General features: G+C 47.7%; 1 protein-coding gene and 1 non-coding gene across 2 annotated transcripts in view; both read left to right on the forward strand.

The window, feature by feature from the left end:
* Positions 1-6,517: 6,517 nt before the first annotated feature.
* On the forward strand, positions 6,518-6,588 carry trnag-ccc (transfer RNA glycine (anticodon CCC)). The gene has a single exon. It is a non-coding gene; the product is annotated as a tRNA-Gly (tRNA).
* A 4,107-nt stretch (positions 6,589-10,695) lies between these two features.
* Positions 10,696-12,431, forward strand: part of LOC145361449 (cytotoxic granule associated RNA binding protein TIA1-like) — a 65,670-nt gene continuing 63,934 nt past the window's right edge. The window contains exon 1 of the mRNA XM_080217267.1: positions 10,696-10,989. Within this exon, the coding sequence (XP_080073393.1) occupies positions 10,955-10,989 (35 nt within the window). The 5' untranslated portion in view covers positions 10,696-10,954. The remainder of the gene's footprint in view (positions 10,990-12,431) is intronic.

Here is a 12,431-nt window from a genome sequence, read left to right on the forward strand (position 1 = left end):
TGGGGCACCTTTCAATCTGTTGCAATTACTTGGGTCTGAGCAGATAAAAAAGCAGCTTACATTCTGCCGATTCCAATTCACCTCAATTTCTGCTTCACTCGCTCTGTGCTCACTGACCTCTGCTGGCTCCCAGCATCCTGAATTTAAAATCCTCATCGATGTTTTCAAATCCCCACCTACCTCTGTTACCACCTTTCAATTTGATTTGACTTGATTTATTATTGTCATGTATACAGTGCAAAGTATTTAGGGTGGCTTGGTGGCACAGTGGTTAGCACTGCTGCTTCACAGCGCCAGGGACCCGGGTTCGATTCCTGGCTTGGGTCACTCTCTGTGTGTGGAGTCTGCACCTTCTCCCCATGTCTGCATGGGTTTCCTCCGGGTCCCCCGGTTTCCTCCCAAGTCCAAAGATGTGTCGGTCAGGTGCATTGGCCATGCTAAATTGCCCCTTAGTGTCCCAAGATACCTCAATCAGGGGGATTAGCCGGGGTAAATTGTTCCATGGTGTCCCAAGATGTGTAGGTTAGGGGGATTAGCAGGGTAAATGCATGGGGATAGGGGGTGGCTGGGATTGTTGTTACTGCAGGCTCGATGGGCCAAATAGCCTCCTTTTGCATTGTAGAGTTTGATTTATTGGTGTCACATCTATTGGTGTACTGTGAAAAGTATTGTTTTTTTGCGCACTGTACAGACAAAGCATACCGTTCATAGAGAAGGAAAGGAGAGAGTGCAGAATGTAGTGTTACAGTCATAGCTAGGGTATAGAGAAAGATCAACTTAACGCAAGGTAGGTGTATTCAAAAGTCTGATGGCAGCAGGGAAGAAGCTGTTCTTGAGTCGGTTGGTACGTGAGCTCAGACTTCTGTATCTTTTTCCCAATGGAAGAAGGTGGAAGAGAGAATGTCCGGGGTGTGTGGGGTCCTTAAATCTGCTGGCTGCTTTCCCAAAGTGTAGACAGTGTCAGTGGATGGGAGGCAGGTTTGCCTGGTGGATTGGGCTATATTCACGACCTGAGATGTGTATTGTCCCCAGACAGTTAGTGAGATTTTGCAAGCTCAGAGTCAACCACATTGCTGGGTCCCTGGAGTCACATGTCGGCCAGACCGGGGTAAGGACAGCAGATTTCCTTCCCTAAAGGGCCATTAGAGAACCAGATGGTGTTTTTCTGACAATTGTTGATGATTTCATAGTTTTTAATTTCTAATTTTTTTTATTGAATTCAAATTGTGCCGTGGTGGGATTCGAACCCAGGTCCCCAGAACCTTAGCTGAGTTCCTGGATTATCCATTCGGCCTCCCTATTGGGCCATTTTCAGAGAGGCAGCCACATTCATAGAATCCCTACAGGGCACAAAGATGCCATTCGGCCCATCAAGGCTGTAACAACAACAATCCCACCCAGGGCCCTATCCAGTAGCCCCATACATTTACCCTGCTAATTCCCTTTGACACTAGGATCAATTTAGCATGGCCAATCCAGCCAACCTGCACATCTTTGGACTGTGGGAGGAAACCAGAACACCTGGAGGAAACCCACGCAGACACGGGGAGAACATGCAAACTCCACACAGACAGTGACCCGAGGACTGTGTGTCTGGATTCACATGTAGGCCAAACCAGGTAAGGACGGCAGATTCCCTTTCCAAAAGGACATTAATGAAACAGATTTTTTTAAAACAATGGCAGCTTTACAGATTTTTATTAATTGAATTAACGCTACCCAGATGGGACATGAACCCATTTGGTCTGGACCTCTGGATTACTAGGCCAGTGGCATAACCACTACACCACCATCTTGATGTCCCTGTGAAGAACCTGGGGACATTTCGCTGCATGGAAGGCACTATATAAGACCATCAGATATAGAAGCAGAATTAGGCCATTCGGCCCATTGAGTCTGCTCATTATTCGATCCTGGCTGATAAGTTTCTCAACCCCATTCTCCTGCCTTTTCCCAGTAACCCCTTACCAATCAAGAATCTATTTTTCCTCGTGGAGTTTGCACATTCTCCTCGTGTCTGCGTGGGTTTCCTTCGGGTACTCCCGTTTCCACCCACAGTCCAAAGATGTGCAGGTTAGGTTGATTGGCCATGCTAAAATTGCCCCTTAGGGTCCTGAGATGTGTTGGTTAGAGGGATTAGTGGGTATAATATGTAGGGATATGGGGGTAGGGCCTGGGTGAGATTGTGGTCGGTGCTGACCCGATGGGCCAAATGGCCTCTTTCTGCATTATAGGGTTTCTATGATTTCTAAGAGTAATGGCAACCTTTTAAGTGCCCTCGCCCCAGGGGGCCATTCTGTCCATCTGAGCCTCGCCCACTGACAGGAAGGCATTTATTTTTTAATTTTCAGGATTTCCTGTGAATTTGCAGTGTGAGACGCTAAGATGAAGAAAGGTGGAGAAAGAATGAAATCGTCGGCCTCAGAGTCAGGGTAAAGATTAGGCCGGTTCGCAACGGTCCATGTGATTACAGTGCCACCTGGTGGCTCAAATGGGAACAACGTGTTAGAGGGTCAAAGAGTCGTAGAAACAGGCCCTTCAGCCCATCGCATCCATGTCAACCAGGTTTCCCAGACTGAACTTAGTTCCATTTGCCTGTATTTGGCCCATACCCCTCTAAACCTTTCCCATCCATGGACTTGTCCAAATGTCTTTGAAATATTGTCATTGTACCCACCTCTACCCCTCTCCCCTGGTAGCTCATTCCATACACACACCACCCTCTGTGTGAAAAAGTTACCCCTCAAGGTGCCCTTTCCCCCCTCACTTTTAACCTATGACTAATTTTGGACTCCCGTACCCTGGGGAAAAGACCTTGTCTCTTCCCCTCGTGCTTTTATAGACTTCTATAAGATCACCCCCTCAACCTCCTACGCTCCAGAGAAAATAGTCCCAGCCTCTCCTCTAATTCAAACCTTCCAGTCCTGGTAACATCCCTGTACATCTTTTTTGCCCCCTTTCCAGTTTAATAACATCCTTCCGATAGCAGGGCGACCAGAATTGTACACGGTGCTCCAAATGTCTTGTAGTATAACATCCCGACTCCTGTACTCAGTGGTTAGCACTGCTGCCTCACAGCGCCAGGGACCCGGGTTCAGTTCCCAGCTCGGGTCACTGTCTGTGTGGAGTCTGCATGTTCTCCCCATGTCTGCGTAGGTTTCCTCCCACAGTCTGAAAGACATGCTGGTTAGTGCATTGGCCAAACTAAATTCTCCTTCAGTGTCCTTGAACGGGCGCCAGAGCATAGCAACATGGGGATTTTCACAGTAACTTCATTGCAGTGTTAATGTAAGCCTACTCGTAGCACTAAAATTATATAAAGTGTGCCAAACTCCTTGTTCACCGCCCTGTCTACCCATGACGCCACTTTCAAGGAACTATGTACCTGCACCCCGAGGTCTCTCTGTTGAACAACACTCCCTAGGGCCCTACCATTGACTGTGTAAGTCCTGCTATGTATGGTCTTAGAAGGCACAAGTCAGGAGTGTGATGGAATACTCCCCACTTGCCTGGATGGGGGCAGCTCCAACAACACTCAAGAAGCTCGACACCATCCAGGACAAAGCTTGATTGGCCCCCCCATCCGCAAACATTCCTCCCACACTCCAAAGATGTGCGGGTTAGGTGGATTAGCCATGTTAAATTAGTGTGAGAGGATTGGTGGGGTAAACATGTGGTGTTGCGGGATAGGATAGGCCCTGGATGCCATTGTTTTCAGTGGAGATCCAATGGGCCAAATGGCCTCCTTCCACACTATAGGGACTCTATGATTCACCCCCACCGATGCTCAGTAGCAGCAGTGATGTACAAGATGCAGAAATTCACCAAAGATCCTTTGGGGTGGCACAGTGGTTAGCACTGCTGCCTCACAGCACCAGGGATCCGTGTTTGATTCCCGGCTTGGGTCAGTGCCTGTGTGGAGTTTTCACGTTCTCCCCGTGTCTGCGTGGGTTTCCTCTGGGTGCTCTGGCTTCCCCCCACAGTCCAAAGGTGTGTGGTTAAGGTTTATTGCCCCTTAGTGTCAGGGGGCCTAGCAAGGGATTACAGGAATAATGCCTGAGTGGGTTTGTGGCTTGTCTAGACTTGATGGGCCAAATGGCCTCCTGCACCATAGGGATTCTATGATCCTAAGACAGTATCTTCCATCTAGAAGGACAAAGGCAGCAGATACACGGGGAACACCACCGCCTGCAAGTTCCCCTCCACTCACCATCCTCACTTAGAAATATATCGGCCGTTCCTTCACTGTCGCTGGGTCAAAATCCTGGAATTCCCTCCCTAACAGCACTGTGGGTGTACCTACACCACACGGACTGACTGATGTCCAATAACAATCCTGGAACTCCCTCCCTAACAGCACTGTGGGTGTACCTACACCACACGGACTGACTGATGTCCAATAACAATCCTGGAACTCCCTCCCTAACAGCACTGTGGGTGTACCTACACCACACAGACTGACTGATGTCCAATAACAATCCTGGAACTCCCTCCCTAACAGCACTGTGGGTGTACCTACACCACACGGACTGACTGATGTCGAATAACAATCCTGGAACTCCCTCCCTAACAGCACTGTGGGTGTACCTACACCACACGGACTGACTGATGTCCAATAACAATCCTGGAACTCCCTCCCTAACAGCACTGTGGGTGTACCTACACCACACGGACTGACTGATGTCCAATAACAATCCTGGAACTCCCTCCCTAACAGCACTGTGGGTGTACCTACACCACACGGACTGACTGATGTCCAATAACAATCCTGGAACTCCCTCCCTAACAGCACTGTGGGTGTACCTACACCACATGGCCTGCAGCGAATCAAGATGACAGCTCACCCACCACCTTCTCAAGGGGCAGTTAGGGATGGGTGTTAAATGCTGGGCTCAGCCAGCAATGTCCATGTCCCACAAATGAATTTTTAAAAATTAATAGGGAAAATCTTGCACTGGTTGCCTGACAGCAGTCTATCATCTGCCTCAGTTCCTACATGGTTTCTCCTTGTCTTCTGCCTAAGAGAGGATTCTACCCTCCTGGGACAATTACCTGCTCTCAGTCCCAACTGGTCCCTCAAGCCAGGTGACCCTCTTCTGCTGTGCCACCCTTAAAGGGACAATCACTGCACCATTCTCATCATCTAATCCCCAATTCAAAGTTAAAGTCACTGTCTTTGTGAAGTTTGCACATTCTCCCCATGTCTGCGTGGGTTTCCTCTGGATGCTCTGGTTTCTTCCCACAGTCCAAAGATGTGCAGGTTAGATGGATTGGCCATGATAAATTTCCCCTTGGTGTCCAAAGTTGTGCGGGTTAGGTGGACTGGCCATGTTAAATTATCCTTTCGTGTCCAAAGATGTGTGGGTTAGGGGGATCGGCCATGCTAAATTGCCCCTTAGTGTCCAAAGATGTGCAGGTTAGGGGGATTGGCCATGCTAAATTGCCCCTTAGTGTTCCAAGATATGCAGGTTGGGTGGATTGGCCATGCTGAATTAAACAAAGAACAAAGAACAACCCAGCACGGGAAACAGGCCCTTCGGCCCAACGAGCCCGCGCCGCCGCATCGCCCTACACCTATTCTACCCTGCATGTCTACGAATGGGACCCTACTCAGTCAGAATTGTCCCTTAGTGTCCAAAGATGTGTAGATTAGGTGGATTGGCCATGCTAAATTGCCCCTTAGTGTCCAAAGATGTGCAGGTTAGGTGGATTGGCCATGCTAAATTGCCCCTTAGCGTCCAAAGATGTGCAGGTTAGGTGGATTGGCCATGCTAAATTGCCCCTTAGTGTCCAAAGATGTGTAGGTTAGGTGGATTGGCCATGCTAAATTGTCCCTTAGTGTCCAAAGATGTGCAGGTTAGGTGGATTAGCCATGCTAAATTGTCCCTTAGTGTCCAAAGATGTGTAGGTTAGGTGGATTGGCCATGCTAAATTGTCCCCTTAGTGTCCAAAGATGTGCAGGTTAGGTGGATTGGCCATGCTAAATTGCCCCTTAGTGTCCAAAGATGTGTAGGTTAGGTGGATTGGCCGTGCTAAATTGCCCCTTAGTGTCCCAAAACGTTTAGATTAAGTGAGTTGGCTGTGTTAAATTGACTTGCTAGGGTAAATATGTGGGATTACAGGGATAGGGCCTGGGTGGGATTGTGGTCGGTGTGGACATGATGAACCAAACATCCTCCTTGTGCACTGTAAGGATCCTACTCCAGGCTTGCAAGTTCCTGCCGCGCATATTTTCCTTATTGGTTCCTGGAAGTTCTTTGGTGAGGGTTGGGGGTGGTTGGAAGTGATAGAAATGTTTTAAAACCTAGCCCCAACCCAATCTCTGTTTCCACCCCACCTCCCCTCAACAAAGCAGTTCCATCCATCTGTTGGCCAAATGCTTTTCTGACTTTCCAAGTAAAGAATGAGAAATAAAGGTTGAAGAAAGGAAAGGTGAAAATTGAGAGGGAGAAGCATGAGGTGAACAGTCCCAGCTGCCTTTTCAGATGCAGTACTGTGCTACTGTAGTAACAGCCTTGCGCCGCTGGTGTAGTGGTATCATGCAAGATTCCCATTCTTGCGACCCGGGTTCGATTCCCGGGCGGCGCATGTTCACTTTTATTTGGACCCTAATTCACCCACAACTTTGTAAGTGTTTCAATGAATTCCAGCCTCATTTCAGCACTGCTGTGTCCCGTTGTTAAATTAGCTTGGAGTTCGCCTTTGCTCGTTCAGAACTCTTGTGCAAAGTTTTTCTTTGTACACGTGAGAAGTAATGAATGGAAACTGAACAAAAGAGAGTTCTTTCGCCCGCAGGAAGAGTCGGTATAATATTGATTTGCACAAAAAAATCTGGAAATCCGAAAGAAAAAACTGCATTTATTAGCTCAGGGCGTGTTGTGTCACATGCCATTGAGTGAACTGTTGCCTGTCGGCACTGGGGAAAAAAGTTGTCTTCACTTCTTAAAGTTTGAAGTGAATATTGGGACTGCTCAGCAGAACCGCAAGCATCGAGGACAGAAAAGGTTAACATTTTATTTGAGAACCTCGCAGTATTTTGCTTCTATTTATCTATTTCTTTGCATATGTATTTTTGTATATTTTTTCTCTGCATATAAAATGTACTTCCTATTGATTTTTAAATATAAACATCTTTAGATATTTAAAATAAAATGTGTTTCTTTTCGATATTTATTCCCGTATATTAATTTTTTCATGTAAATAGCTTAGTTTTAGTTTCATGGTGGCACAGTGGGTTAGCACTCACAGAGCCAGGGACCCTGAGTTCGATTCCGGGCTTGGGTCACTGTATGTGTGGAGTTTGCACATTCTCCTCGTGTCTGCGTGGGTTTCCTCTGGCAGGGTCTGGTTTCTTCCCACAGTCCAAAAGATGTGCAGATTGGCTGTGCTAAATTCTCCCTTAGTGTACCCGAACAGGCGCCAGAGTGTGGCAACTAGGAGATTTTTCACAGAAACTTCATTGCAATGTGAATGTAAGTCTGTGACTAATAAATCAACTTTACTTTAAAACTTTAGTTTTAAGTTTATTTATTAGTGTCACAAGTAGGCTTACGTTAAGACTGAACATAAGAACATAAGAAATAGGAGCAGGAGTAGGCCATCTAGTCCTTCGAGCCTGCCCTGCCATTCAATAAGATCATGGCTGATCAGTTGTGTCTCAGTTCCACATTCCCGCCCTCTCCCCATAACCCTTAATCCCCTTGCCTATCAAAAACCCATCAACCCGCTTCTTAAAAATATTTAGTGAGGCAGCCTCCACCACTTCAACGGGCAGAGAATTCCAGAGATTCACCACCCTTTGAGTGAAGAAGTTCCTCCTCAACTCCGTTCTAAACCGCCCCCCCTTTATCTTGAGGCTGTGCCCCCTAGTCCTACTGTCCTTTCTGAGCGGGAAGAGACTCTCCACCTCTATCCTATCCATCCCATTCATCATCTTATACGTCTCAATGAGATCTCCCCTCATTCTTCTAAACTCTAACGAGTACAAGCCTAGTTTATTCAGCCTCTCCTTGTAGCTCAACCCCCTCAACTCTGGTATCAGCCTAGTAAACCTCCTCTGCACTCCCTCCAAGGCCAAAATATCCTTGTGTAAGTGCGGCGACCAAAACTGCACACAGTACTCCAGCTGTGGCCTCACCAATGCCCTATACAGCCGCAGCAAGACCTCCCTACTTTTATATTCAATCCCCCTCGCTATGAAGTGACTGCGAAAATCCCCTAGTCGTCACACCCTTGACACCTGTTCGGGTACACTGAGGGAGAATTTAGCGCCTAACTCGCACGTCCTTCGGACTGTGGGAGGAAAACGGAGGAAACCCATGCAGACATGGGGAGAACATGTAGACTCTGCACGTTCCTCCAAGCCAGGAATCGAACCTGGGCCCCTGCCACTGTGAGGCAGTAGCTTTACAGATGTAAAATAAAATACATCTGCTTTGACATGTACATTTCTTTACATAAATATTTAAAATATCTTTACATAGTCAAATTGAATTCCTATTTATAAATGTTTTAATTTTATTTGGAATATTCATATAAAATATATTTGGGTGGAATACTTCCCCCTTGCCTCCAACATTGCTCAAGAAGTTTAACACTAACCAGGACAAAGCAGTCCATTTAATCGGCGCCATATCTATTGGCACCCCCTCCACCACCAATGCACAGAATGGTACACAGTGGCAGCAATGTGTACCATCTTCAAGATTTGCTGTAGCAACTCATCAAAGCTCCTTCAATAGCACAGTAGTTAGCACCACTGCCTCACAGCTCCAGGGACCCAGGTTCAATTCTGGCCTTGGGGTCGCTGTCTGTGCAGAGTTTGCATATCCTCCCTGTGTCTGTGCGGGTTTCCTCCCACAGTCTGAGAAACGTGCTGCTTAGGTGCCTTGGCCATGCCAAATTTTCCCTCAGTGTACCTGAACTAGCTCTAGAGTGTGATCATTAGGGGATTTCCACAATAACTTCATTGCAGTGTTAATGTAAGCCTACTTATGACACTAATAAATAAATAAAAATCCTTCCAAACCCACAACTGCTACCATTGAGAAGGACAAGAGCAACAGGCACATGGGGAACACCACCACCTGCAAGTTCCCCCATCATCCTGATCATATTGGCCATTCCATCACTCTTGCTGGGTCCAAATCTTGGAACTCCCTCTCTAACAGCACCATAGATGTTCCTGGATCTCAGCAGTTCAAGGTGGTGACTCACTACCACCTTCTGAAGGGACACAGTAAGTAGTCTCACAACACCAGGTTAAAGGTCCAACAGGTTTATTTGGCAGCACGAGCTTTTGGAGCATTGCCCCCTCATCAGGTGAGTGAAGAGTTCACAAACCCTTCATCAGGTGACTGAAGAGTTACATAATGCCCTGTTCACAAACAGGGCATTATGTAAACACAAACTCAATTAAAAGATAATGGTTGGAATGCAAGTCTTTACAATGTGACTGAAGAGAAGGTTAAGCCCAAGTTAAAGAGATGTGTATTGTCTCCAGCCAGGACTGTTAGTGAGATTTTGCAAGCCCAGGCAAGTTGTGGAGGTTACACAGAGTGTGACATGAACCCAAGATCCTGGTTGAAGCCGTCCTCATGTGTGTGGAACTTGGCTATCAGTCTCTGCTCAGCGAATCTGCGCTGTCGTGTGTTGTGAAGGCCGTCTTGGAGAACGAAGATCAGACCTCGATCAGACCGAAGACCTTGACTGCTGAAGTGTTCCCTGACAGGAAGGGAACACTCCTCGCTGGTGATTGTTGAGCGGTGTTCATTCATCCGTTGTGGTAGCATCTGCATGGTCTCCCCAATGTACCATGCTTCGGGACAAGGAGAAATGAGGGATGGGCAATAAATGCTGGCCCAGCCACACATCCCATGAAAGAATTTTAAAATTACATAAATATTTTCTACATGCCCAAGGTATAATTTATTTTTAATTTGATGTATTCCTTGATAAATATACATGTTTATATTTGAATCATATCCCATGAAAGAAAATTCAAAGTGTATTTTTTATATAAATAGCTTTATATGTTCAAAGTGAAATGTATTTCTAATTGAATGCATTTCTTGATATAGATATTTATTTGAAATGAAATGTAAGGTGACCGAACATGTTCGAGATTGAGTCCAAGTGAAACTTTGGGGGGAGTTTTGCCTGAAGTTGTTGGCAACTGGAGCGCATGCGCGGTTTGGCGACAAACTTTCGTGCCGTGCGGCGGCTACCCGGGACGCAGGCGCAATGTGGCGACTGGGGATCTCAATTTTAGGGGGGGGGAAAGACGCTGGAGCGCAGGCGCAATGTGGCGGCAGGGCCGGAGCACCGTGCGGGGCAGAATCGGGGGGACGCAGGCGCAATGTGGCAGTCGGCTCAGGGGCGCAGGCGCAGTGTGGCTATAGGGCCAGAGCAGAACAGGGGGGCGCAGGCGCCGTGCGGCGGCAGAGTCGTAGCCTCGCACGGGTCAGAATCGGGGGGGCGCAGGCGCAGTGTGGCGATGGGCCAGGACCGACGCAGGGGCGCAGGCGCAGTGTGGCTATAAAGCCTGGCCGGCAGAGGGGCGCAGGCGCAATAAGGTGGCAAAGCTGGCGCAGCGTGCGGGGCAGACTGGGGAGCGCAGGCGCAGTGTGGCGACAGAGCCGTTGCACCGTGCGGGGCAGAGTCGGGGGGCGCAGGCGCACTGCGGCGGCAGGCCTGGCCGCCATTTTCTCTTTCGGTGTGTTTGTGGAGATATTTCCAGTCCCGGAGAGCAGCCCCAGGCCGCTAATGCTGATTCCCCCCTTCCTCACCCCCACCCACCGTCCTGTCCTGTTCCCCTATCTCCTGCTCCGGCTTTGTTCGGCCGCCTCTCTCTCTCTCTCTCTGAACAAAAACAACAAAACACCACCAAAGAAGAAGCAACACAAATCAAGTCCAAAGGCAGAATAAAAAGCCGAGCCTCAGCGACGCTCCCGCCATGATGATGGAGGACGACGGGCAGCCGAGAACCCTGTGAGTAGGAAAGGCCGAGGCTGCGGCCTACAACCCGCCTCATCAGCCAGCCTTTCCCCTCCCCCGATGGCCTCCTTTCCCCCCCGCCCCTCCATTCTCTGCCCCATTCTTCAGGCTCTCCCCCTTCATCCTCCTTATTTTATCTCCCAGGGTTTTATTTTGACATATATAATTTTCACAGACATGACTCCTTGAGAGAGAGAGCCAGCCTTCAGGGTTCACATTTCCGCGTAATTTGCTCGAATAACCTCTCTACTAAAGGAGAACTTCTATCCCCTTTCCCCAAATGTTTGTTTTTGGCATCACTTCCCTCACCCATAATCTGCCTGAACAATCTATCTCTGAAGGAAAAGTCCTTCCCCACCTATTCCCTTACCCCCTCCACACAGGCACAATGTTTTCTAGCATCATTTCCCTCGCCTTAATTAGCCTGTACAATCTACCTCTGAAGGAAAAGTCCTTCCCCACTTATCCCCTTAACCCTTCCACAAGCAGAAGGTTTGATTTTGATATCATTTCCTTTACCTGTAATCTACCTGAACAATCTGTCTCTGAAAGGGAAGTCCTTCCCCACTTATCCCCTTATCCCCTCTACACAGGCACAATGCATCACTTCCCTCACCTTAACTAACCTGAACAATCGTATCTCTGAAAGTAAAGTCTTTCCTCACTACCCCATACCCTCTCCACAGGCAGAAGATTTTTGGCATCGCTTCCCGAGTCTTAATTAGCCTGAACAATCTATGTGTGAAGGGAAAGTCCTTTTCTACCTATCCTTTTACTCCTCCACACAGGCACAATGTTGTTGGCATCACTTTCCTCACCCAAAATCAGCCTGAACAATTTATCCCTAAAAGAAAAGTCCTCCCCCACCTATCCCCTTACCCCCTCCACACAGGCACAATGCTTTTGGCACCACTTTCCTCACCTTAATCAGCCTGAGCAATTTGTCTTTGAAGAGAGAGCCCTTCCCCATCTATCTGCTTACCCCCTCCACAGGCAGGTTTGATTTTGGCATCACTCTACTCCCCCATAATCTGACTGAACAACCTATCTCTAAAGATAGATTGATGAGGTGGAAGATTTGTCTTAAAGACATCCAAACCCCTTCCCACACACACACATTCAGAAGGTTTGAGCTTTGGGCGGAGGACCCCATATCAATGTTTTTCCTCTCTACTCTGTCCCTGTCCACCCTACCCTGAGTTTTGATTGGGTCCGAGAACCCCATGTTGCTACTTTCATATATTTAGCCTGCAAGCAAAACCCTCCTGGGATTTAAGTTTAGACATGACTATTGTCTCCCACGCAGTTGTGCAGTTTAAGCGGATGAATCATTTTTTTTTTAGAAAGTACATTAAAATGTAGTTAGGGGGTAGAGGAAGGCTGTTTGCATTCAATATTTTTAAGTGCCTCTTTTTAGATTAATGTGTCAGTTTGAA

This window comes from Carcharhinus amblyrhynchos, chromosome 34, assembly GCF_965287045.1.
Source record: "Carcharhinus amblyrhynchos chromosome 34, sCarAmb.v2.hapA, whole genome shotgun sequence".
Taxonomy (NCBI): Eukaryota; Metazoa; Chordata; class Chondrichthyes; order Carcharhiniformes; family Carcharhinidae; genus Carcharhinus; species Carcharhinus amblyrhynchos.